The sequence below is a fragment of the Oryx dammah genome, unplaced genomic scaffold (genome assembly GCF_014754425.2).
Source record: "Oryx dammah isolate SB20612 unplaced genomic scaffold, SCBI_Odam_1.1 HiC_scaffold_4, whole genome shotgun sequence".
Classification (NCBI taxonomy): Eukaryota; Metazoa; Chordata; class Mammalia; order Artiodactyla; family Bovidae; genus Oryx; species Oryx dammah.
In genome coordinates, this window is record NW_024070188.1 from 64145401 (window position 1) to 64172623 (window position 27223).

General features: G+C 41.6%; 1 protein-coding gene and 1 pseudogene across 1 annotated transcript; one reads left to right on the top strand and one right to left on the bottom strand.

Moving 5' to 3' along the window:
* Positions 1-920: 920 nt before the first annotated feature.
* On the bottom strand, positions 921-3776 carry CITED2 (Cbp/p300 interacting transactivator with Glu/Asp rich carboxy-terminal domain 2). Its single transcript, XM_040238789.1, has 2 exons — positions 3541-3776; positions 921-3076 (listed from the first exon to the last, which is right to left on the bottom strand). Exon 2 carries the CDS (start codon positions 3066-3068, stop codon positions 2247-2249), a length of 822 nt encoding a protein of 273 aa, XP_040094723.1. The 5' UTR covers positions 3069-3076; positions 3541-3776; the 3' UTR covers positions 921-2246.
* A 4257-nt stretch (positions 3777-8033) lies between these two features.
* Positions 8034-8124, top strand: LOC120863125 (annotated as a pseudogene).
* Positions 8125-27223: the final 19099 nt, after the last annotated feature.

Here is a 27223-nt window from a genome sequence, read left to right on the forward strand (position 1 = left end):
TTAGCCAGGAAGATTTACTGCTGATCACAGATTTAGTATTGACATGTCTGCACTGAAGTAAACTTCAGCTTTAACTATTAATGTGGGAAATCTGGATTAGCCTTTAAACGGAGTGAAGATTTTGAATGATGGTATATTTTCAGTGAAATTATTTACTTACAAAATAATTTTTAATAAGGAATGGTCAATTACAGAGGTATAAAAAACCCAGTGGAGTGTGCATCTTAATGGCCTGCCTTGGAAACAGAATTATAGAATAGGCGATCTGAATTTTACTGAAATCAGCCTTTACGTCAGACTCACTGTAATTTAACATTTCTCTATACCCTCGTCTCCTGATTTTTTATTATGAAATATGGGATTTAAGATTAGAATCTGAGTCTAAATGAAATGCTTTTTTAAAGGATTGTGAGATTTTCCACAACCTACATTTCTGTACTCCTCCAGTAGGTTATGTGTAACTTTCTCTTTTTTTCATGAATATAGATTGATTTATGAAGGTAAACATGAAAGGGAAAACAAAATTCATTCTCCTGCTAATTGGGATTGTTTGAAATTTTAACAATATTACTTTCTCCTTTGCTTGATTATACAAGGCAAAACTTGACACCTACTTCACTGCAGTTATGTCTTCTTGATAACACATGCAGGTAAAATTCTAAAGGATCTTATCATTATGTCCTTTGCACCCAAAGCGTGTAATAGTAAAAGCTCAGAATTCTGGAAAATGGCATGCCTGAGAGGGAACATCTTGTGAAGACTCTTTAATTTGACCTTTGCATCAACCTTGCTGAGTAAATTTTAAATATTTTAAGAGAAAAAAATAGAAAACCTCAAGGTGGAATTCCACCCCCCTCAAGCCAGAAAATGTATGCCTGTCTTTAGTACTTTTGCTGAGAAATAAAATTCGTCACTAGAGATAAAGGTAGATTTATATTTTAATGCCATCCTCATCAGTCTCCCAGTATTTTATTCCAGTCTACCTCCATTTAAGTAGTTGAGTCAGGTATAACCAGAAATACTTGATTTCCCCCTCCCACCCTGTGAAATAGTATTTGTAACGTTTAGTATTACAAACCTTTCTAACTCTGGAGTACACTTGAAAATGATGACAATTAAGAAAAAAAAATTGCTCTTTGACAACTTTGCAGCTTTTGATTAAACCACACCAAGAGGCATGTTACAGTGATAACAATGAAGCATTATGCCAATTATGTTAAATCCTGCTCTCCACTTTAAGCTCATCATGACCTGTTTTAGTGTCCTGTAATTTATCCTTTGGAATGCTGACTCTCCTCAGTAGTGTTCAAGAGGAAAAAACAAAGCCACCAAAGGGAATAACCACCCCCAAATGACTTCTAGAAAACAAGTATTTCTTAACTTTTTATTGACATTGGCAAATTAAAATAGAATAAATTAACAAGTATTTTTTCAAAAAAATGTTTTGTACAAAAATACTGTCAAAATTTCCTAAAAAGCTTTCAACACAGTAGTATCTTTTCATGTACTGAATATAACTATTAGCACAGTGTCAAAAATGTTGAAGACAGAAACAAAATAAAAATCTGTGAAATGTTTGCCACTGACGACATTCCACACCCTATTATTGTCTGTACATATGGGGGAGGGGGACAGCCACCTTGAAAGTGAACAGTATGACTTTTCCTGATCCAGAATGGTTTGGCCCACATCTGTTTAATCTTCCAGTTAAGTATATTTTAAAAATTAGTCTGTACTCAAATGCATAGTTAAAAATATGAAGCGAGATGGCAGAGTTTGTGCAGTAATATCTGCCCTTCAAAGTTCATGCAACCAACTAATGCAATTTTTCCTTTTCCTCATAAATCTGAATGCAGTTCAGTCATTTGAAACCATCTACAAAATCCACAAGATTAAGCAGTTTGCCAAGATTAATATCTAACAGTTGAGCACTGGAGAAAGTGAGGAAATAAGGAGTAAAAACAAACAACAAAAAAGACCAAGTTAGCTAGGTATTTCAACTACATAAGGGAGGTGAATGTCCAGGCTACAAAAACGAAACAAAAACAGAAAAAAAAAAAAAAAAGTGGCAGAATTTTTTAAAACCAATTTGTACAAGTTTATAGTTTACTTTGTTTCCAAGTTCTCAAACCTTTCACGCTCTGAAAAGTGAGATACTGTGTCTAAAGGGAATGTTTTTTTTTTTTAAATTCACACCGAAGAAGTTGGGGGATTTGATTTTTTTTTTCGCCGGGGTTTCGATCGAGTCAACAGCTTACTCTGCTGGGCTGTTGTTTGCACACGAAGTCCGTCATAAAATCAAACTCGTTTTGCCCCAGCCAGAGTTCGGGCAGCTCCTTGATGCGGTCCAAACCCATTTCTATCACTAAGGACATGAGCACTTCCTCGTCGATGAAATCAGTGTCTATGACATTGGGCGGCAGCACTGCAGCAGGGACGTGGGCCACGGAGGCGGGCATGTTGCTGCTGCTGCCGCCGCCGCTGCCGCCGCCGCTATTGCTGCTGCCCGCGCCGCCGCCCGAAGTGCCCGCGGAGCCGCCGGGGGTGCTGCTGCCGCCCGAGCCGCCGGGGGTGCTGCTGCCGCCGCTGTGCTTGGGGTTGCAATCTCGGAAGTGCTGGTTTGTCCCGTTCATCTGGTGGCCCGCAGCAGGGTGCAAATCCGGCATGTAGTGGTTGTGGGGGTAGGGGTGATGGTTGAAATACTGGTTGTTGAGCTTCTGCAGCTGCATGCTGGCTGGCAGGGAGCCTCCCTGGCTGGCCACCGGGGGGCCCATGAACTGGGAGTTGTTAAACCTGGCCGCGGGGGCCAGCGCGCTCGGGGGGTGCCCTCCGTTTACAGTCCCCGGCCCCATCGCGTGCCTGATGCCGCTCGAGGCATTCATGTTGCTCGCGCCGTAGTGTATGTGCTCGCCCATCAGGGCGTTGAAGGCGTGTTGCGGCTGCTGCTGCTGGTGATGATGGGGGCTAGGGAACTGCCCCATACCCATGCGGTGGGCAGGGTGGTGGTGGAGCCCGTTGGTGCCGTCGGGGAAGCGCCCGTGGTTCATGGCCATCATATGGTCTGCCATTTCCAGTCCTGCAAGTGAAAAGGGCAGACGGTAAGACCCGCGCCACACGTGTCGCCCACCACAGCGCACCCCACTTTTCCTCGCCCCTGGCTCCCAGGTTCATCCGACGCACTTCAGCTGCGAATCCTCATCCCGACAATCCCACTAGGAGCCTGTGCACCCGGGCTACCCACCAAGGAAGACCTGCCATCCACAACAGAAGATCTGCGCGCTGCCCAAACAGCTCTTTCCCCTGCGATCCGGAGGGGGACCCAAGCCCACACCCCCCTCTGGCTCCCCGAAGTCGCCTAATAAAGGAAGTGCCCCATAGCCCAGCCGCGAACTTCAGGCATTAAATCAGCCCTCCTCATCCTGTTGTTGCACATCCTGTTGTTATTCCCCAGCTCCGCCTCGCGCTCTTCCTCCGGGCAAACCCAGCCCTCGGAGGACTGGCCTGGCAGGAGCCCCAGCCAGCTTCGCCCGCCGCACTTACCTTCCGTCCTTGCAATTTCTGCTCCGAAGACCGAGGGCGGGATCGTCGGGTCCAGGACCGGCTCAGCAGCACATAGAGGGGGCCTTCCTGGCGTGCAAGGCGCTCGCAGTCGCGAAGTCGGCGCCGAAGTCTTGCAGCAGCCGCTGGGGCAGGATCGGAGCCGTTCCCTTTTATTTCCCCTCTGCTGCACTCACAGCTCGGCAAGACCGCCCGGCAGCTGCCAACAATGAGCTGTGTTTCTTAGGGCTTTGGCCACAGTTAATATAAGGGATTTCAGGAAGGGCGGAGCGAGAGCCTCCACGGCGGGTGGCGGGCAAACACGGATTCCGGAACACCAGGCACGCAGGACCGGGCTGGGCAGCCGCGTCCCCGCGTCCGGAGGCACGTGCGCAGAGCCTGAGGGCCCAGGCGCCGCCCCGCTGCCCCCGATTCTGGTTTCTTCCTTGCCCACAAATACCAGGCCAGACTGCCCCCGGCACAGAAAGTCCTCCCTGGACTCTCAGCCCGAAGGTAGCGCCCGCCGCGAGAGAAACTAGGAAAACTCACCGCCCTCCTCTGGCCGAATCCCCACCTCGAGCTCACCTAGCGACCTGGGCTGCTTTCTGTGGGAAAATAGGGTTCACACAGCGCCCCGTTTAGTGCCTTTTTGCCTCCGCGGCTTTGCAAAAGCCTACCCAGGTTGCAAAGAATGGCTGTGTTTACCCGAGTGGGCTTTTAAGCCTCGGGCAAATAACGCCCCCTCCCCTGTGCGCGCTTTCCTGGACTGTGCCTTTGTGTTTTTATAGGAGCAGTAGGTAAACCTGATCTAGACATTTTGCGTATAGATGCATTTCCTCCCCTCCTTTCAAGGACAGGAGCTGGGGGCGGGGAGCGGCAGCGGCAGCCGCTGCAGGTGGACCGAGCGCGTTCGCGGGCTCGGCCGCCTCCGCTCCAGCGCCTTGTAATCCGGTCCGCGGTTTCGCGGCTACTCGCCGCTCCCGGGGTACGTGTGCTTCTGCTAAGTTTGCGTTTGCAGCTCTTGGTAGCTTTGGCATCCGAGCTGAGGCGTCTCTGCTCTGTAAACAAACTCAGCGATCCTCGTCCCCAGATCCACCTTTTTGCACATACACAGTTTCTTGCTTCTGCTGTTGCCCTTGATCCGGGAGGTGGGGGTGTGTGCAAACTTGCACAGCCTCCCTCCGGGCTCTGCCTGACGGTTTGGGGTTGATTTAGAAGCGAACGGGTTTGTAATTAAGAAATTCGAGGGCTGAGTAAGGCTGCTGAAGCTGGAAAAGGAAAACAAATAGATAACATGGTAATCGCTTTGTAAATAAAGTCGTTCTGGAGGTGGGCACGTAGCTGCACGTCCCGTATGGCACCGCGCGCGCACACACACTGCTGGGACTCTTCCTTTTCAGTGAAATTGCTCAGTGGGCCAATAGGCGATAATAATAACCTTGCTTCCCAGAACGCGGCACAACTAGCCTGGTCGTCCATTTGGCTCATTGACTTGCAAATAAAAGCCCTAACGCGGGCCTGGGCCACTACCCAGTCGGAGCTCTCTTGCTTTCTCAAATGGGGAAGCCGAACTGTTTCCCCAACACCGTGATGAGGTTGCTCGGAGCTTTTAAATTGCTCTTTATGTGGTAAAAGTGAGTTTAGCGCTCCGAATAAGGACTTCTGTTCAGAGTTGTTTCTTCATAACTAGATATCCATTGACGACTTCCTGCTGTGAAGAGCAAGCCCCCCCCACTCCCTTTTTTTTTCTCCCATCTTGCTCGCAGGACTTTTAAAGGCCCTTTTTGAAGACTGGAAATTCTGATACATTTTCCCTTTCAGGAATTTGCAGAAAAGAGCAAATCCTGATTATTTGAATCTATTACCCCTCTGTCTTCCTTTAGTTATATATATTAAGAATAGTTAATATATGGATTTAAACATTGTTACTGTCTTCCTCTCTTTCCTCTTCCACACCCTCCATCATTTATAACCGTGCGTGCAATAATTTTTAAACCTCAAAATATGTTTGCTTTTTGGAAACTTGTGCACAGGAGCACTTTGCAGTTTGGGTTGCAAGAATCCCCTGATCTCTTGTCTACCCACGACTTATACCTGTAGGTCATGGGCTTGCAGTTACAGAATCAGAGGCTTGAGAAAACAACAACAACAAACTTGATACTTCCTATAAAAAAAAATAGACTCAAAAATACTAGTCAACTCTCCCCACCCCTGCCCCCTGCCACATTCAAAAATTGCCAGATAGATTGTTTACTTCCCTTCCTTGTACTGCAGTGTCTTGCGACACAAGGACTGGCTCTTGAATGTCTAATCTTAATTCCCCTTGAAACCATTAAGGAAAGGTGCAGCTCCATCCTGCTCCAGTGGTTCCACATACTATTGAGAAATCCCTTGAAAGGTCACCTCCCCATCCCCCACTCCTTAGAGGGAAAAGAAATTCCTTCTGGGACCAGCTGGTGAGAACATGGTGTGCTTTGTTCATTTATTCATCCGTCCAGTGAATATTTACCAAGTGCTGGGCACTTTTCCTAGCTCCTGGAGAGACAACCAGGACAAGAACTCATGGTCAAAAGTGGAGATGGACAAACAAGCCTTGAACACACTTTGATAAGTGTCACAGCAGCACTAAGCACAGGGTTCTGGAGCACATAGGAGGGACAACCTGGACTTCTAGCCTTGGGAAGGCTTCCCAGTGGGAGTGGTGATAAGTGGAGGCTTGACAATGAGTAGAAGTTAGGCCATCCCAGGAGAGGGACAAAGGTGACAGAAACAAGGTTGGAGAGGTGAACAGGCTGGATCCTATAGGCACTGGTCCCCAAGCTGAGAAATGAGGGTTGTGTCTTGAAGGTAAAGAGAAGGGAGTGAAGGCTTGTGAACCAGTGAGATGATCAAATTTTCATTTTAAAGAGATCAGGACAATACTATGGAGAATGGACTGAGAAAGTAAGACTGGGAGTGGGGAATTCAGTTAATGGGCTGTTATAGTCATCCAGGGGTATGCAAAACCCAGTGTAAGCTGGGGCTTATCCTGTGAACTGGAGTGAGGCAGTGGAGCTGTATGTGACCCTGAAGGTGCTATACGGTTGCATTTCTTTTGGTTGTATTTCTTTCCTAAGGCGCTCGGGCTTACACAACAGAAAATTATTGTCTCACAGTTCTGGAGTCTAGAAGTCCAAGATCAAGGTGTTGGCTGTGTTGGTTTGGAGCACCCGTGAGGGAAAATCTGTTCCATGCCCCTCTTCTAGATGTGGTGATTTGCTGGCCATCTTTGATGTTTCTTGGCTTATGTGTTTATCACCCCAATCTCTGTCTTAATCCTCACATGGCATTTCTTCCCTGTGTGTATGTCCAAATTTCCCCATTTTATAAGGACTCCAGTCATATTGGACTGGGACCTATCCTAATGACCTCCTTTTAACTTGATTATCTCCGTAAAGACCCTATCTCTAAATAAAGTTCTTCCTAAGGTCCTGGGAGTTAAGAGTCCAACATTTTTGGAGAGCCATAATTCAACCCATAACAGTGGTAGAGAAACTGAGTAACATGGGATCCCCACCATCATGGAAGAAAGATGTAGGCTGGAACTCTCTTCTCAGCTCTCCTGCTGGTCTGCACTTACATTCCTTCATGTGAGTGCTCAGCCTGAGGTCTTCCTGACTGTCTTCCACAACTAGCAATATCCCTCTTTGTTTGCCTACACTGTTTTGTTTTTCCTCTTGGTATTTATCCCTACCTGACTTGTTGCATATTCAATTTTCACTGTCTTCCCCCCCTGGAATGAAAGCTCCAGGAGAGAGCAGGGACTTTGCCTGTTTATTCTGTCTAAAACAAGTCTTTTGTTGGTTAGATTAATGAAGGAATGGATGGATGGAATGAATATAGCAGAAGTACCAAGGGAACCCAAATAAAGGGCTTAAGGAGGGGGTGGTCAGGGAAGATTTTTCTGGAGAAGGTTACTTTCCGGGTTGGCAACAGAGAAATCTAGCAGAAAAGAGAACAGCAGCTTACCACTGTCTGCATTGGGGCCTGCATGGACTTGAGGAAAACTTATCTGTTTGCAAGGATCGTTGATTGCTGAGTAGGGAGAGAGGTCCCTGCTGGTGTGAACTTTTGACTGAAACAGAACTTTTAGAGGTAAGCCTTGGGCTTCAGCTAAACTGAATTGCGGAAAGGCTGACAGAAGGGCCGAGCTTCAGAAGATATACACAACAGTTTATACTTGTATGAGGGAGCCAGGGTGAGGCTGGGGGCGGGGGGGGGGGCAGCATGGGTTCTAATATTGGGTTTTATTATACTTTCTAAAGGATCTTACCTAATCCTCACCTAAACAAGTACGGATTACTTTCATCACTTCAGGAAGGAGGATTTTGAGAGTTAAAAAAACAAACACCCACCCCCCCACACACTACCCCCTGCCACCCAACCTACCCAACACCTATCTTTTCAGAGGGATTAGGGAAAAGGGGAGAGAAGGACTCAATCAGAGACAGACACTGATACTCTGGTTTCCCTTCAGATCATATAAATCTTTTGCCTTTTACTAAAGATTTCTGTGGACAGAGACAGACAGTGGTTGGGCCCATTCTCCTCTTCCCCTCCTCCCAAGACCTTGAATCCAGGTCTTAACTGAAGAGAAAAACACTGTTGCTGCTTTGTCCCACTGTCCACTTGGCCACCATGAGGCAGGAGCCTCTATTTGAGCATGAAGTGTGACAACAATCCCTATTTCTGCCTTTCTCTTTCTTTCTCCTATTCTCCCTCATTCACAGGATGGAAAATTCTATTTTGCTGGTCTGTTGAATAACTGGGGGTAGGAAGAAGCCCTGTATGCAGCCTTGCATTATCTGCCTTACACATATGTGTCTATGTCAAAATAAGATCTTCATATAATTTTTAAACCTATGAATTTTGTTCTAATTAATAAAGTACAAGTTACTGGAAATAAAGTACAAATTATATGACTAAACTTGGAAGAATTTTTTCTGCCTTCATGTATTTTCACATTTGATAGAAAGTTATTTTACCATGGAAGCAGGGGACAGTGAAATGTTTTTATTAAACAGGGGTCTTAAAACTTGACGGAGTTGATGCTATCTCACCTGAGAAGATGGTTGAACATCATTTCTGATTCAGTAGATTGGAAGTGGGGCCTGAGGATCTACATGTTTTAAAAAGGCTTTTAAATTAGTTCTGATGTTTAGTCCAGTTTGAGAACTACCAATCTTGTCCACAGGTGGGTGATGACTGGGGTTATTCCGAAAGTGATCATGGGTATAGAGCAAGCCTGGTTTATGCTCCTGAAGTCCTGTTCCCTTGAATTGTTGCCTTCTCCCCCCACCCGCTTTGATTGGAATTTTGCCCATCCTTGAAGGTCTAGCTCAGATAACATCTCTTTCAAACCTTCCCTGATCCCCAGATGGAAAAAATTCTGGCGCCCTTGGTGCCTCCCAGGGCATTTTGCTCAGCTGTTCCTCTATGACTTATTCAGGCTTGAGTTTTGTGTATTTGTGCCCCCTGCTATAGCCTTCTGTGTAATGGCAAAGGTTCCTTGGTAAGCCCCCAAGGACTGCACAGTGCCATGCATAGAGTAGCTTGCTTTAGTCTGCTTGGCATGTCTTAACAAAATACCACAGACTGGGTGGCTTAAACAATAGACTTTATTTTCTCACAATTTTGGAGGCTAGAGGTCCAATATCAAGGTGTCAGCAGGGTTGGTTCTTCTGAGGCCTCTCTCCTTGCCTTGCGGATGGCTGATTTCTAGCTGCATCCTCACCTAGTCGTCTCTTTGTTGCTTCTGTGCTGAAGTCCTGGGTGTCTCTTTGCCTGTCACCAGTCAGACTGGATTAGGACTCACCCATTATGGCCTCATTTTAATCACTTCTTTGAAGACCTTATAACAAAATACTGTTACATTCTGAGATGCTGGGAGTTAAAGCTTCAGTGTATGACTTTTAGAGGACACAATTTCGTCCATAACATGCCTCAAGTATGTTTGGATAATTGACATTTTGTTACTCTACAACTTTAACAATAAATTCAGACTTCCTAGGTGACTTGGTGGTAAAGAATTCACCTGCCAATACAGGAGACACAGTAGAGGTGGCTTCGGTCCCTGGGTGGGGAAGATCCCCTGGAGGAGGCAATGGCAGCGCACTCCAATATTCTTGCCTGGAGAATCATGGGCAGAGGAGCCTGGTGGGCTGCAGTCCACGAGTCACAAAGAATCAGACACAACTGAGCAGGCACACGCTCTCTTAACAATAAACTAGACAATACTCACATGGGTTATAAAGTTGGATGAGATATGTTGGAAAGCAAAAGAAAACAGAGTGACCTTAACTAGATAAATATGCTATTGAAAACAGGATTACATTCAATAAGAAAAACTTTGAAGGCCCCAGTAACAAATTGACAGTAACAAATTGAATGGGTATTGGACAGGAAATTATTGACTAGGTATAACATATTCAGCCACACACACATACACACACACACACACACACACACATTGTGAGTCGAACTGAGCTATTGGTTGGGAGGCAGCAATGGAATTCTGTTATTAAGAAGAAAACAATTGGAATGTGTTAGAAGTGAGAATATCAAATGATAGAACTGGAAGTAATTCTTTGCTGCACTTGGCTCTTCTCAGAGATTGTGGTTGGCTTTTAACTTTACATTTTAATAAAGAGTTACAGAAACTAAAGACGGTTCATTTTAAAAAAAAGGAAATATATTTTAAAGGATGGGAAATGGGACTTATAATGGCTGTTTAGCTGGAGAAGAAAAAGCTGACAGGTGACTTAATCCATATGTTCTGGTGTACGCACAGGGAAATGAATATGGTGGATCCTTTCCAGATGTTTTCCTTTTCCACTGAGACAAAGAAAAAAGGAAAGCATTTCTTAAAAGAGAACTTTAGATCAGTGGTTTTCAAATTGAGTTCTATAGACCTTGAGTGTTCTTAGCTTCACTTTTATGTGCATTATATATTAAGGAGTTCTTGTTCAAATTTGTTTTAAAACATTGTTCTGATATTAAACTGTTATGAAAACTAATGCTTTGGACAATACAAAAATCACAGAATTCTAATTCGGGGTGAGACTTAAAAAAAATCTTATCCAAACTCCCTGATTTTCTAGATGAGAAATCTGAGGTCCTGAGAGGTTAAGTGACTTGTTAATAACGGACTTCCTAAACATCAGGATTTTAAAACACCAGATCAGATTATCAGAGGGAACTAAGTCTTTATGAAGATTTCAGTGAAATAGGATAGAGAGGTGTTGAATGGTTTAGATCAGCTTTTCCCAACTGGCCTTCTGTGTTATAGGTGGGAGGGTTGTAAAAGGCAGTAACAGAATCTGTGTCAATTTCTACTTCTTAGAAAGTAAGAAGTACAATCATTTAAAACTATTTTTGCTGTTCAAAATGGAAGTTTGAGAGTCTCTGAGAGTGTGCTGAGTGAGCCTACTAAGCCGCTAACAGACAATGAACATCCAGCCAGCAGGCACTTTACTCAGTTTCTCTTTTGCTAAATATGCCTGTCAGAGGGGAGGTTTTTACCATTTTGCTACTTGAATTTGTTTTGATTCTCATTCACATATAATCTTTTTAAGGTAGAAAACAAATGGTCCTGAATGAAATAAATCAATGAGAAATGTCACTGTATAATCATTTTAATAATTATTTTGCAAATGACTTATGACGATGCTTACCCCAAGGAAGGGTTCCCTTCATATAATGAAAATTCTTATATAGCACAAATACTTAACTCTGGAACTCAAAACTCAGTGCTAGAAAGAGAAAATATAGTGATGACTACATCCAAGTTGACCTTCAACTTGTTAGAAATAAAGATTCAATCAACTACCTCATGAAATAATAGTGGAGTTATGTTTATAAATATAGTTTCAGGCTTTTATAAAGATACAAAAACATAACAACATCCTTTTATCTAATTAGTTATAAATAACACAAAATTATTTTTTTAAAACCTAGTTGGTTTTTAAGTACAAAATACAAAAACTAAAAGCGTGGAGAAATGAAAGTATTTTGTGTCAATTTCTGATATTAATATTGTATGTAGTTATATTTCAATATAGTTTAAATTACACATTCAGTACAAAATCCAAAGAGAATATGTTGCCTGTTTTAAATTTGTCAACAAATTATGCTTTTCCTTAATAACTGATTCAAAAGAAATCATACGATAGAAGACTACTACAAAGAAGAAAAGAATTTGTTTTTATATTTTTTGTTTAATAAATGTTATTAAAAATCGGGTTAAAATAAATTCCAGTAATACATTCATCTAAAAATAATATATTTATCTAACTTAGCTGAGTTAAGCTACTGGAAAGACTGAATGTTAACCAATTTATTTTTTAAATATAGGCTTCTTTCTAATATTAAATAAATATATGACTCCAAAATTGTCTGTGAGTTCAGTCGTCTTTCCCTCATTGATTCACCAGTTCCGTCTTCCTTTTATTCATATGCCTGTGCAATAGCTAGATAAGAATAATTTCTATGAGTGTGTGAATTATTTGTATTTTAATTGTTATTTTCTGAAGTGCTTGTAGTGCTTTAGTTCTTTTAAGTAACTTAAACAATCTTATTTACACCATCAATTTGTAGTAAGCAAGGGATTTCCAAACTAATTTAATGTGCAGCCTAGCTTCTGGTATGGGTATGTAGGGCTATCTGAGAAGCACCCTCAGAAAAACTTTGAGATAAGATTATCTTCTAGGAGTGAAAGAAAGGAGCATAAATGTGTTCAAGATAAGATCGGCATTCTTAGCAGGAAAGCGAAGCTTCTTAGTCCTCCTGGGTCCCTTGAGAGTTAGTAGCCACCAGAATTCCAGGCATCGGAAGGGCATACCTCCTGTTGTAAGTTAACAAAAATTCATCAATCTCTTTTGGTTTGACGAATGAGCCAGTTCATCTTTGGATGGATGACCAGCTAAGCTGAAGATGCTTAACAGGTCTTGGTCTGTGGTGTCTTCAATGAAGGAGAGACATAGGTACAATAACTGACCCTTTGACATCCCTCCCTTCGTGTTATCTCTAATTTGTAGTACTGAAAAATCAGAATGCTACTTACTGCTGTCTTATAATGCCTTGCCCTCCTATGAAGTTTTACTGTGATTTTGCTCCAGCTGGTTAGAATCTCCATTCTTGTCCCTATTATATATGCCTTGTGATTTTCCTTCATGGTCCTTCTTGAGATGTGTAGTTACACATTTATTTTGTGACTCTTTAATTACTGTCCCCATGATGGCAGGGACCACACTTCAGTCTCATCCCAGTGTCACAGCATTATATCCCCAGTGCAAAAACAGGATCCAGCTCAGAGGCAGTGATCATGAAGCTATAATAAAAATTCTCATTCCTCTGACCCTTACTGTTAAGCAATTGAGGTCTAATTTAAAATCTTCTTTTAAAAAAATCAAAATGTTTTCCAGTATTCTAGTTTGCGTGAGTCTGAGTGAACTCCGGGAGTTGGTGATGGACAGGGAGGCCTGGCGTGCTGCGATTCATGGGGTCGCAAAGAGTCGGACACGATTGAGAGACTGAACTGAACTGAGACTGTATAAAAGTTTTCTCCATAAGTGCTAATCTATGCTAGATAATTTAGAAAAAGCATTTATTAATATAAAATTAATTTTTGTTCATGTTTTCAAAACTTCTTTAGTTCTTGCATTTCCCACCTTCTCAAGATTCGAAATGCTCCCTGGCAATTAAGCTCTTCTCTAGGTCACTGTATTTTCTAAAATCAACTTTGTGTATCCTTCATAATGTATTATGAGGGAGAAGAGATTTTGAGAATCAGTTCTCTGCCTGGAGGTAGGGACTCCTCATCTCTGTTTCTTTCTACATTTAAGAGGATATTATTGAAGTGGATTGAGCAGAAGATGAGCCTGTATGCAATGCATTTATGTGTTTCCATATTTTCTGGTGCAATAGTGGAGCATAAGGATGATTTTATGGAATATTAATTTAGATGTAAGTTCCAGAGCATTATAACACCCACATGGAGTCCTTTCAATGGTCTTTGTTGCTTTGTTCCCAACCCAGGGATCAAACCCAGGTCTCTCGCATTGCAGGCAGATTCTTTACCACCTGAGCCACCAGGGAAGCCCAAGAATACTGGAGTGGGTAGTCTATCCCTTCTCCAGGGGATCTTCCTGACCCAGGAATCCAACTGGGGTCTCCTGCATTGCAAGCAGATTCTTTACCAGCTGAGCTACCAAGGAAGCCCTTTGTTGCCTAACAGGTAGCAACAAGAGAAAAGGAGATAGGAAAAGTTAGTGCAGATATAAAGCAAAAAGTCCAAAGTTCATGAGGCAAGAGGACTCTGCTCTCTGAGATCTTAGGTGATTAGATAAAAGGTGTAAGACTGGAACCTGCAAAGTGAAACTCATCCAGTTAGCTCTAACACAGTATGGTTTTCCTATATGTCACCCCTCTTTCTCTCATTGCCACTACAAAAAACTGTTCCAAGCTGGGGACTGTAAGTTATATTTTTGTGTTCCCTAATACCTAGTATAGCATGAATTCATAACTTGGCTTGTGTAGAACTGTAACCCAGTCCCTTTTCATTTTACTTTGCTGATAGAGAGTTATTGAATCAGGGGGAAGAGATTTTGATAAGGAAAGTTATTCTCAGGAAATAAAAACAGGCTCAAAATAGATCTCCCTTGGTGGCTCAGATGGTAAAAGTGTCTGCCTATAATGCAGGAGAGCCGGGTTTGATCCCTGGGTCAGGAAGATCCCCTGGAGAAGGAAATGGCAACCTACTCCAGTACTCTTGCCTGGAAAATCCCATGGACAGAGGAGCCTGGTAGACTACAGTCCATGGGGTTGCAAAAGTCGGACACAACTGAGCAACTTCACTTTCAAAATAGATCAGAAACTGTTTTATCTATTTAAATATGCACTTAAATGGAGAACAGAAACTATATTCTGATATATATTAATTTGGTAAACAACAAACTGGATTAATTGGCTTTACAAAACTCTTAAAGAATTTTATTTTTTGGAGGAGGTGACTAAGTTACAGTTAGTAAGTATGCTTAGAAAGACAAAAGTGAAAGTGAAGTCACTCAGTCGTGTCCGACTCTTTGCCACCCCATGGACTGTAGCCTATCAGGCTCCTGCATCCATGGGATTTTTCAGACAAGAGTACTGGGGTGGGTTGCCATTCCTTCTCCAGGGGATCTTCCTGACCAGGGATCAAACCCGGGTCTCCTGCATTGTAGGCAGATGCTTTTATCATCTGAGCCACCAGGGGAGTCAGATACTACAGAAATTCACTGAGGTTTGAGTCTGTGTTTTGATCTTTTGTTCTTTCATCATCAATATTTGTGGTTCTCTTTTGAATGCCCCTCTTTGTCAGCAAGAGTGTACAACTGTCACGATGGTAGTTATTTAGCTTGATGTAGCTGTGCTCCCATAGTCATGTATGGATGTGAGAGTTGGACCATAAAGAAAACTGAGCGCTGAAAAATTGATGCTTTTGAACTATGGTGTTGGAGAAGACTCTTGAGAGTTCCTTGGACTGCAAGGAGATCAAACCAGTCAATCCTAAAGGAAATCAGTCCTGAATATTCACTGGAAGGACTGATGCTGAAGCTGAAGCTCCAATACACTTTGGCCACCCGATGTGAAGAACTGACTCATTGGAAAAGACCCTGATGCTGGGAAAGATTGAGGGCAGGAGGAGAAGGGGATGGCAGAGGATGAGATGGTTGGATGGCATCACTGACTTGATGGACATGAGTTTGAGCAAGCTCCAGGAGATGATGAAGGACAGGGAAGCTGGGGTCGCAGAGTTGGACATGACTGAACAACTGAACTGAACTGAACTGAACTGAGCTGTGCTCCTAAAAATGAAAGGTCCTGGGTAGCTAGAGCTAGAAAGTTTCAGTGTTCTTTAAATGTGTCAAATTACTAACATCATCAAAATCTTTACCAGAGTGTCCTTTGATGGATGAATGGATAAAAAAGAAGGAAATTTTTATCATTTGTGACATCATGGATGGACCATGAGGATATCATACTAAGTGAAATAAGTCAGACAGAGAAAGACAAATACTGTATTATCTTACTTGTATGTGGACCTAAAAACACAAAACAAAACAAACTCTAATTCACTGATACAGAGAACAGATTAGTGGTTGGCAGAGGTGGGGGTATGGTGGTAATTGTGGTTGTGGTAGTGAAAATGGGTGAAGGTGATCAAAAGGTACAAACTTCCAATTATAAAATAAAATAAGTCCTGGGGATGCTATGTGCAGCTTGATAACTCCAGTTAATAATGTGTGTGTGTGCTGAGTCGCTTAGTCATGTCTGACTCCATGTGACCACATGGGCTGTAGCCCACCAGGCTCCTCTCTCCATGGAATTTCCCAGGCAAGAATACTGGAGTGGGTTGCCAATTCCTACTCCAGGAGATCTTCCTGACCTAGGGATTGAACCTGCCTCTCCTGCATTAGTGGACAGATTCTTTACCACTATACCACCTGGGAAGTCCTAGTTAATAATACTGTGTTACATATTTAAAAGTTGTTAAAGAAAGGAAGAAAGAAGGAAAGTTGCTAATAGAGTAAATCTTAAAGGTTCTCATCACAAAGAAAAAAATTTGTAACTATGTGTTGATAGATGTTATGGTGATCATTTCCCAATATATACAAATATTGAATCCTTATGTTGTATATCTGAAACTAAGGTAGTGTTATATGTCAAGTATTTCTCAATAAAAAAAATCTGGTTGGTGTACAAACTGTGACTATAAAATAGTAGGGAAGATTTCATAAGCCATATGCAAGAATATGCCTGACTGTAACCACACCTTGAATGAAAATAGAGTTTTTGAAGTAAACTGATAAGAATCATGGAATCATTGTAAGTTACAGATGGGAGGGGCTCTTAAGGTCATCTAGTCCAACCTACTGCATTTGGAGATTAGAGAGATTCAGGCTAAAGGAGGTGAAATGACTTGCCCGAGGAAACGGAGGGAATCAAGAGCACATCAGAAAGAGATGAACTGTTCTATGTAGTTCATGCTCATTTGCCTGTGTGTTTCTGACAAACTTGAGGGGATCACTTGCACATGAGCTGGCACTACAGAGAAGCTACCGGGAGCTGAATGCTCCCCGCACAGTATAGGCCAAAGACGGTCATCATGAGGTTGGTAGAGTTGTTATTAGCTTCTAGAATCTCTCGAAGGGCAAGCCCCTATCAGAACTCTTGCTGGGGAGTATGTGTGGGTTGTGTTGGAGGTCAGGCATTTGCTCTGAAGCAGGTGAAAGATAAAGGACCCCTGTTCAGACAAAGATGCAGAACCAATTCACTGACAACATCTTGATGTTCTGTTTTCAGATTATTTCTTGAGAACCTTTTGGGCAAATATGATAGAAATCAGCACTATTAACTAGAATTCTGGAACACCTGCAGGCCATGGTACAGTTCTGACTTGTGTGAAGACTGCTCAGTGGACAGAAAGGATCTGAAAAGGAAAAGTGTCTAATATGGATTTTATTGACAAGTTCATTGTGTCCCTTTATCAGTGCCAGCGAGACCACTTGATCACCTTTCTTTCCAAGCACCCTTGTTTATTACAAGTTTCTTTTAATTTTTAGAACACAGAGATGAGATGATATGACTGGACTTTTGAGATGTAAATAGACATGAAGTTTGCCCTTCGGAAGTAAGTGAAACTAGAAAGAACCACACATAATGGGTGAGACTAGCCATACTCAGTGAGATTGTCTCTATGGGTTTGGTTGGGGAGAACAGGGATAAACTATCTAACCAAGATGACCAGGCTATGAGTCTCAGAGAGGCACTCTCATGACAGTTGAGCAATGAAACCACTTTGGAAAAGCCCCAAAACAACAAAAGTGATTAGTATCAACTATGAAAGCCAAGATCTGATAGACAAGTACCTGAAGAACGATGGATATGGTACAGGAGGCAGAGATCAAGACCATCCCCCCCAAGAAATGTAAAAAGGCAAAATGGTTGTCCGAGGAGGCCTTACAAACAACTGAGAAAAAAAGAAGCTAAAGGCAAAGGAGAAAAGGAAAGATATACCCATTTGAATGCAGAGTTCCAAAGAATAGCAAGGAGAGATATGAAAGCCTTCCTCAGCGATCAGTGCAAAGGAATAGAGGAAAACAAACATGTCCATGACTGAGCAGCTAAACTGAATTGATGAAAGCCAAAATCTAATGAGTTGTCTGAAGGAAGAGGTGTTAACTGAAGGCAGTTGGTCAGCATCATTTAGGTGAAATGAAGTCTAAAAAGGGAGATTTGGCTGTGTTCGTCTGCACTGGACAAAAATGATATGAGTTTGGGTTCCTTGAAAAGTGTCCTCTTCTACGTGGCAGTGTTTGCTCATTGGTTTTACCAGGACCTTTGTCACCATGATCATTTTTCTTGCTTTGATTCCATGTCCACCAAGGAAATTTCTGAAAAATCAATTCAATTTGTCTGAACCAGAGGAAGATATAGGGAATATTATTAAGATATTATGGTAGGGGAAAACTTTTTAAGGAATATACAAAAAAGGATAAATTATTTGTGAAAAGACTGCTTCTTTTGACAAATGAGATAATAATGTTAAAAGACAAATAGGAGACTAGAATAATATATTTGTAACATATATGATAGGAAAAGGATTATTACCCAAAAAGTGTGAAACATGTTCAGTTCAGTTCAATTCAGTTGCTCAGTCACATCCATCTCTTTGTTGACCCCATGGACTGTAGCACACCAGGCTTCCCTGTCCATTACTAATTCCCAGAGCTTGCTCAAACTCATGTCCATCGAGTCAGTGATGCCATCCAACCATCTCATCCTCTGTCACACTCTTCTCCTCCTGCCTTCAAACTTTCCCAGCAACAGGGTCTTTTCCAGTGAGTTAGTTCTTCACATCAGGTGGCCAAAGTATTGGAGCTTCAGCTTTAGCATCAGTCCTTCCAGTGAATATTCAGGACAGATTTCCTTTAGGATGGATTGGTTTGATCTCCTTGCAGTCCAAGGAACTCTCAAGAGTCTTCTCCAATACCACAGTTCAAAAGCATCAATTCTTTAGCACTCAGCTTTCTTTATGGTCCAACTCTCACATCCATGCATGACTACTGGAAATACCATAGCCTTGACTAGATAGACCTTTGCTGGCAAAGTAATGTCTCTGCTTTTTAATATGCTGTCTAAACTGGTCATAGCTTTTTTTCCAAGGACCAAGGGTCTTTTTAATTTCATGGTGGCAGTCACCATCTGCAGTGATTTTGAAGCCCAAGAAAATAAAGTCTGTCAGTGTTTGCATTGTTTCCCCATCTATTTGCCATGACACGATGGGACTGGATACCATGATCTTAGTTTTTTGAATGTTGAGTTTTAACACATGTTAAGTATGTAAAAATAATTTTAAAATGCTATCAAGCTAATTAAAAAAAAAAAAAAAAGACAAAACCATCCAATAGGAACCTCTTGGTGGTTGGTGGTCCAGTGTTTGAGAATGCCCTGCCAATGCAGGGGTCATGGGTTTGATTCCTGGTCCAGGAAGATCCCCCATGCCACAGAGCAGTTAAGCCTGTGTGCCACAACTATGGAGCCTATACACTAGAGCCTGTGCTCTGCAATGAGAGAAGCCACTCCAGTGAGAATCTCCTGCACAGCAACTGGAGAGTAGCCCCTGCTCACTGCAACTAGAGAAAGCTGGTGCATGGCAACAAATAAATAAATAAGAATTAAAAAAACCCATCACCCAATAGGAAAGTGGACAAAAAAATGAAAAGTAACTCACAGCAAACCATAGGGAACCAAGTGATTAATGAATGTATGAGATGATGCTCATATATTTGACAATAATCTGGGGAGCTAAAATGATATACCAGTGGGATTTAATTTTAGTTTCCTAAATTTGGAAAAATTAGAGCATCTAGTACTATTTGTAGTTCAGAACATGGAGAAGCAAACCAATATGGCTTCTGGAGTATGAACTGGTGTAATCATATTGGAAGGCCCATGGCCTATAAATCAGCATTTCTACCTCCAGGTGTATACTTACAGAATCTCTTGTACACATGTATAAGAAGGCAATGGATAAAATATACTATAGTCATACTATAGAATACTGTAGAGCAGTTGCAAGAAGTAAGCTAGCTAGGTCTGTGTAACTCTACATAAATGGCTCTCAAAAAGTCTTTTTTTTTTCTTTCAGTTTTATTTAGGATCATTGAGAAATAAGATGGTAAGATATTAAAAAGAAAAGAATCAGGATAGGATGATACATGCAAGAAGATATTCTACTTGGTGGACCTAAGTATTTCAGCCACCGAGAAAGCATGTTCCTTTCCCATTAAAACATAATAAGTCTGGGAATGAGTATATATTTTATTTTAATTTTGGTTAGGACATGTCAGACCATTGAGTCTGCTAAGCAGTTAAAAAATTGAGTTTCTTGAATCGCCAGTCCAGGTTTGATGCATGTTACAGGATGCTTGGGGCTGGTGCACTGGGATGACCCAGAAGGATGGTACAGGGAGGGAGGTGGGAGGGGGGTTCAGGATGGGGAACATGTGTACACCCGTGGCGGATTCATGTTGATGTATGGCAAAACCAATACAATATTGTAAAGTAATTAACCTCCAATTAAAATAAATAAATTTTAAAAAGATTAAAGATAAACATTTTTGCAAACAAATTAAAAAAATAAATTGAGTTTCTGCACCTGAAAGGTAAGAATCACATTCTGCAATATAGTGACCCCTCCAACCAAGTATTGTCACCTAGTGGCTAACTGGACCCCTTTTAGGGCATGGAGAGACAGTTCATTCTCTATGAAGGCCATGTCTTTTGGTTCTGATGTCCTGTGGTGTGTGTGTATTTCATGCCTGGCAGATTTCACCAGAAATAGCTGCCCCATCAGCCACCATACTAGTGATGCCCCACTGGAAGCTTCCAGACTCCTACAAGTCAGCCAGGCAGTGAAATAAGCATTCTAGCGCCTTTCAGTACTTCTGAAATCAGCAGACCTTTAAGTTGCTTCAGACTGTTTAAAATGTTAAGTGGGTTTTGCTTTTGACTTGAATTATTTAAAATAATATCAGGAACAGTAAGAACCTCAAGTTGATCAGAAACTCTAATTGGCAATTATATATTATTATATGTACAAAATAAGAAAGTTAATAATTAACTGATTCAGTTGGCTAGGGATCCCTCTTACCTGCCCTCCACCGAAAGTGAAAGTCGTTCAGTCCTGTCTGACTCTTTGCAACCCCACAGAGTATACAGTCCATGGAATTCTCCAGGCCAGAATACTGGAGTTGGTAGCTAGGGGATTTTCCCAACACAGGGATCGAACCCAGTTCTCCCGCATTGCAGGTGGATTCTTTACTAGCTGAGCCACAGTTTCTAAGGGAGAAAAACAATAAAAAAGTCTTTGGTGATGGCTTTTGTCTGTCAACAACTGCCTCACTGAATTTTCCTCCTTAGACAACACTATGTCTAATGTCTGAGAAAGAGAGTGTGCCCTTGGGGAAAATAAAGAAAGAAAGGAGGAACACTGCACTTCCGGAGGGGCAATACACTATTTGTTTTGGTATCCATTGTGTTGTTTAATTTCACTTAAATTTAATTTTCATAAATTTCATTTAATTTTGATGTCGACTCTGCTAAAAAGGTATTGTTATCTGAGGCCCAGAGAGTAAAGTGATTTGACTAAAGTCACTCAGCTGCCAAGAGGCAGAGCTGGGGTTTCAAATGAAGTTTCCCTGACTTCACAGGTGAAAGGCTTTCTATTATTGTCTATTAACTTTAAAAGACCCTGGGGTAGAACAGGACTCTGGGCCAGGATTACCTTTTGCAAAGCAGGAGTTGTGTTTATTGTTTCTCCAAATCCAGAAAAATGGCTTCAAAATTTATTGGCCATTCATCCCTCTTTTCACCACTTGGAGCACTTCCCCTCTTTTTCCTCCTACTCTTCACCTCCCAACTTTGAATGAGATAAAAGCTTTTCAAAAGATGAGATACAAGGACCTTTACACAAGAATAGAATAGTAAAAGATAAACATCAAAAGATGGATAATAGGATGGGTAAATCCTGGGGGAAGCAGATTTTCTCAGAACTTCCTGGTAGTCACAGGAAAGAGAGAAATATCCTGGGTTAGATGGTTTCATTGTTAAATAAGGAAAGGATTACTTGTTCATTAGGAAAGATAATTTTTTTTTCTTGTTGTTACTCTTAGCCCTGAATGAGATTTATCATAAATCCCATGAGTTATCCTAAAAGAGATATTGAATGACATAAGAGAAAATACTAGAGAACATTTTTATTAAAAAAAAAAAAAACAAAATAAACTAACAACCTTTGGTTCACTACAGATGTCTACAAGTGAATGTCTTGGTTGTTCATTCAGTTCAGTTCAGTTCAGTCGCTCAGTCGTGTCCGACTCTTTATGACCCCATGGACTGCAGCACGCCAGGCCTCCCTGTCCATCACCAACTCCCAGGGTTCACTCAAACTCATGTCCATTGAGTCGGTGATGCCATCCAGCCATCTCGTCCTCTGTCGTCCCCTTCTCCTCCCGCCTTCAATCTTTGGTCATAGAAAATCTTCCCTTGAAAATCTGCAATGGCTTCCTTCAATGATATCACTCAGATTATTTCTCCCACTTTTTTAGAGTCAGTCTCTTGATTCTTTTCCTGCTATGTTTTAGACTGAAAATCCTTGAAGAAGGACCACAGTGGCTCTTTGTGCTTTGTGTAAAACATACAAAAACAGACAACAGACACATACACATGTGAAGGATCATTCTATAAGGGCTAGATTTTTATAATGTTTTATACTTAAAAAAAAAAAAACCTACTTATAAATATCTACTTGGGAAACTTAGCAATCAGGCAAGACATCTGAATTTTATTCATGAAACCATATCTATTACATCTGACCCACTGATGTGTTTGTTTTTCTCCTTGTAAAAGCTCCTATTTTTACTTCCAGATCGAACCATTCACAAGTACTTCACTCTTTCTGCTTTGTTTCTTGTTGCACATGCCAGAAGTCAAAACTTTCTACAGAGTACAATGGATAATTTTGAACTTGAATAATCCATTTCTTCTTTCTCATGTTTATTAGAATCATAACAATTTTTAGTTACTTTCCGAATTTTTCCCTCTTCGTAACAGTTATTCAGCTGCATTTCTATGCATTCTTTCTTTGATTCTGCATCTACAGATTTTGTGTACTTCTGGCATTATACAGGTATATAACTTTTTATTTCTTTCGCATGTAGACTAAGCTTTACTGCAGTTTGAGGCAGACCAAGGGGGAGATTATATTTTAATAGCACAATACATTTAGAGCTGATTTCTAATAAATTATATATGATTGTGATGAAAGCAACTGATTCAGTTGCATTATAGAGGAGTAAAATGATAGAAAAAGGTAATTTTCCATTATAGAAAAGTAACTCTTGTGGAAAATGCAAAAAGATGTTTCAAAAAAAATGGCACAAAATCTGCCAGTTTTCCAAAAGTTGACATTTTAGAAATTTTTCTTACAGAGTTTTTCGGAAGCCTTTTCCAAGGACTCCAGATGGAGTTGGGGTGAAAGTACAGGACTCTTTCCAGCACTATTGCTTGCAGAGCTCTGTACCTTGACCTTGCTCGTGACTGGAATTGCTGTGGGTTGCTTCTAACTCCCTGGGCTGCAAGCAGCTAGCTGCCTTTATAAATGCCACTAAGATGCGTCTAGTACAAGTTATCACATCTGGCTGGTCTTGGTATAGGAAAGAGCCTCAGCCATTGGTTAACAGGCTGTGAGGAAGCCATTTGGGCAAAACATAGTACCTTCAAATATGGCACTTTATTTTCAGCTCCAAGTTCCTTTTCTCCCCTCCTAGATACTCCCTACCCCCTTGCCTAAGAACTTTTGTTTAAAACTGTTGGGGTTTCCCTTTCTACTTAATCTATCCAGAACAATTTTTGTTAGCGGTTCACTCGTCTAGAATAAGGGGAACACTGATGATACAGAGTTGTATTCCTGGTGGGCAGAACTCCTTTCGCACCATTGCTTTAAGATCCCCTAAATTTGGTGCTCTCTTTTTTCTGACTCATAGCTCTCAAGCTCCCCATCTCCCCTGGTGGTCTGGTGTTAGCCTGAAGTTGGAGGTTTCTGGCAAAAGGTGGTTTGCAACATGTATTCTCACCCAGCTGCAGTGGGCTGTGGGGGTGGGGGTGGGGGTCGAGAGCAAGCTGTGAAGACCCTGTGCTGTTGGTGTTCTTCCCTGGCTTGCAAAACTGTCATGCGGGGACCAGGATGGGGAAACTGTTCTTCAAGATTCTTGTGCATATCAAATGCGACTTCCTAGAGGCTCCCTCTATGCTGCTTCTGCATTTCAAAGAGGGTTTATTTATCCCATTAGTTAAGTCCTCACACTTAAGGCAAAGAGGCTTTTTACAGGTGTGGAACTCTTTTAGAAAAGACTTTTTATACATTTCCCTGTGTTGAGCTGACAAGAAGTTCCCACATGGGTTGCCATGCTAATTCAAAAGATGTTTTGTTGCTCTAAGGAGAAAAACAAACACTTCAGGAAGAGGAATTTTTCACAGAATATTGTAGATCTGCTGTGAGTGAATGAAACTAATATTTTCCTTCTTTTAGCAGATTCATTGCAGCAATCACAGTTACAACTATTATCATTTAGTGACACTAAGCTTATTTGTTGCCATTGTGATAAGCCTCCTAGTTAATCCTGTGCCTCCAAGTCTCCCATTTCTTCAAAACATTCTACAAACTACAGCTACAGTGATTTTTTTTATCAAAAATCATATCATGTTACTCCTTGAAATGAAATAAGTAAAAGTGTTAGTGCCTCAGTCGTGTCCAACTCTGCGACCCTGTGGACTAGAGCTCTTCAGGCTCCTCTGTCCATGGAATTCTCCAGGCAAGCATACTGGAATGGGTAACCATCCCCAGGAGATCTTCTGGGCCCAGGGATGGAACCCGAGTCTCCTGCGTTGCAGACAGGTTCTCTATGTTACTCCTTACTCCCCACTTAGAATCCTTCAAGGACCCACAGAAGGCAATGCTACCTTTTTAGTTTAGCAGAGAAATTCTTCAGTACCTAGCCCCTGCCATCCTGCCTAAATGTGCTCTCCTACAGCCAGTATACTTTCTTTCTTTCTTTTAGCTGTGGCATGTCAACACTTAGTTGGGGAAATGTGGGATCTAGTTCCCTGACTAGGGATCAGACCTGGGCTTCCTGCATTGGAAGCATGGAGTCTTAGCCATTGGGCCACCAGGGAAGAATCCAGTATACTTTTTAAAAGCAATAGAGAATTAGCACATGTAAGCAGTAATTATTAAGTACTAAGCTTGGAGCTAAATGCTTTGTGTGCCCTTTGACCCTCTTAATGACTCCAAAAATTAGATGTTCCTGCTTTACAGAGAAAATAGAGACTTAGTTTAAGTAACCTGGGGAAGTCATCGGCTTCTGAGGGGTGGAGGGCGGGCCCCGGGGGTCTGTTGTCACAGTCTGGGCTTAACCACTGTACTGTACTGTACACTGTACACCGTGTAGCCAGTGTACCATATTGGTTTTCCTGCTGAATTGCTGGCTGTTTCTGTTCCCATGGGCTCAGTTGCTGACTCCTCTGGAAGCCTTCCCAGGCTCCCCAGGGCAAAGTTGGGAAACGATGCCTCTCCAAGTATGGCAACAAGTTAGTGTGTGCCGTGGAACCCTCATTAAATTGTATTGGGTTCATTTGCATCTCTGTTTCCCTGACTAGACCCTGAGCTTTTGGGGGACAAGAAATTTGGTCTTTGTATTGTCAATGTCTACTTCGGTGCCTGACGCATGACTAGCTGGTGTGCACTGAGTTCTTGTCAAACAGAATGGATCTATAGGAATTGGGGCATATGATGCTTATCAGGTTTGCATATTGTCAATCACCCTTTGAAAGTCTATTCTCTGGCCCACAAGTTCTCTGTCAAAAGGTTTCTACATCCCTCAGGGTCCTTGAAGATTTTAATGAACTTCTTGAGGTATTTTCAATATTTCAAAAATGCTAACAGAAATCATTTTGCTAACCTGAGATAAGTCCCTGTGGGCTAAATAAAATGTCAGGTTTCTTTGCTTTTGGCTAAAATCATATCAACTTGGTATGATAACAGAGATTTTTTTTCCTAATGATCAGAAACTTTGATTGGCAGGAAAGTCTTATGTGTGATGAATAAAACAATAAGAAAATAAGTTATCTGTGACTAAAATACTGCTTGTTCAGTGAAAGAAGTTTCTCAAAAATTGAAGTCATATGGGGGAAAACTAATAAAAGTGACTCTTAATGGTGATTCTCTGTGATCATTTGTAATCCTTCACAAATAGTGGGAAATCTGCTTTAATTAATGGACACATATAGCCTGCAATCTTCTTATCTGAATAGAATCTCCCTTTCAGAAAGCTGAGCAAATTATCTCTCTGATTGTATAAATAAGGCTTTTTGAAACATTTTTTTAACCTCTCTGTTGACAATTGAATGTTAGAATGATACAGTTTCTTTGTGTGATCCATTGATCGTTGGAATTAATATTCAATTGAAGTTCTGTTATTTTCAAAATTTTTATCATTACTGCTTTGCAAGAAGAGGGAGGGAAAGAGAGGAAAGAGAAGAGAGAAGAAGGAATGAATAAAGAAAAAAAAAGGATAAGAGAGCATAGCAGAGAAATTAGTTTTTCTCTCTTTGCTATGAGAGCCTTTTTCTAGCCACCCTATTTTGGTTATGAACATTGCCAGCAGGCTACTTTACTGAAATAAAATCCAAATCTTTAATTTGTTAGGTTTTTCACTGACTTGATCTGGATTACATGATTATTATAAATTATTCATTCCTGTCAGTGAAGGCAAAAGGTCCTTCATTAGTACTTCTGGCTCTGTCACAAACCTTTCCATGGAATCATTTGGTCTTACGATTTATTATAGAATTTATGGTGTATAAACATTGTCATAACCTTTGGAGTTATAAACTCGTCAAACCTTCTGTAATATCTCTTCAGTCCCTTGTACTGTTTGGCTGACACAGCTTCCTAGGGTTGTAAATATTCTTCCTTTTCTTGAACATCAGTTATAGATAAGGCTACTTTTTTGTTTCTGGACTCCCAAAGTCATAGTAATCAAGCTTCATATAAGGCAGCCGTCAGGCTCTGATACCTGCAGCACCAAATTCTATTCCATTTGAAGTGCAGCCATCATCTATCTCCTTGCTCTAGTTCATCCTCCACAGAGAAGCTGGAGTTTTCTATTCAAAAGCCAAATTGGATCCTATGGATCCTCTGATTAGAAATCCATCAGGATGCCTCAATGCTGACATTTTCAGCTCCAAATTCCTTGATGTGATATTCTAGGCCCTTGATAATTCATCTTCAAGGCTAACTTTTCAGCTTTTGCCACCAGAGACACAGAAATTCTTCTTCTTTTTAAAATTGTTATTAGAGTGTAAGTGCTTTACAATGTTGTGTTAGTTTCTGCTGTACAAAGAAGTGAGTCAGCTATATGTGTACATAGATCCCCTCCCTGCTGGGCCTTCCCTCCCCCCCGACCATCCCAACCATGAAGGTCATCACAGAGCACTGAGCTGATGTGCTCTACAGCAGGTTCCCACTAGCTGTTTTACACATGGC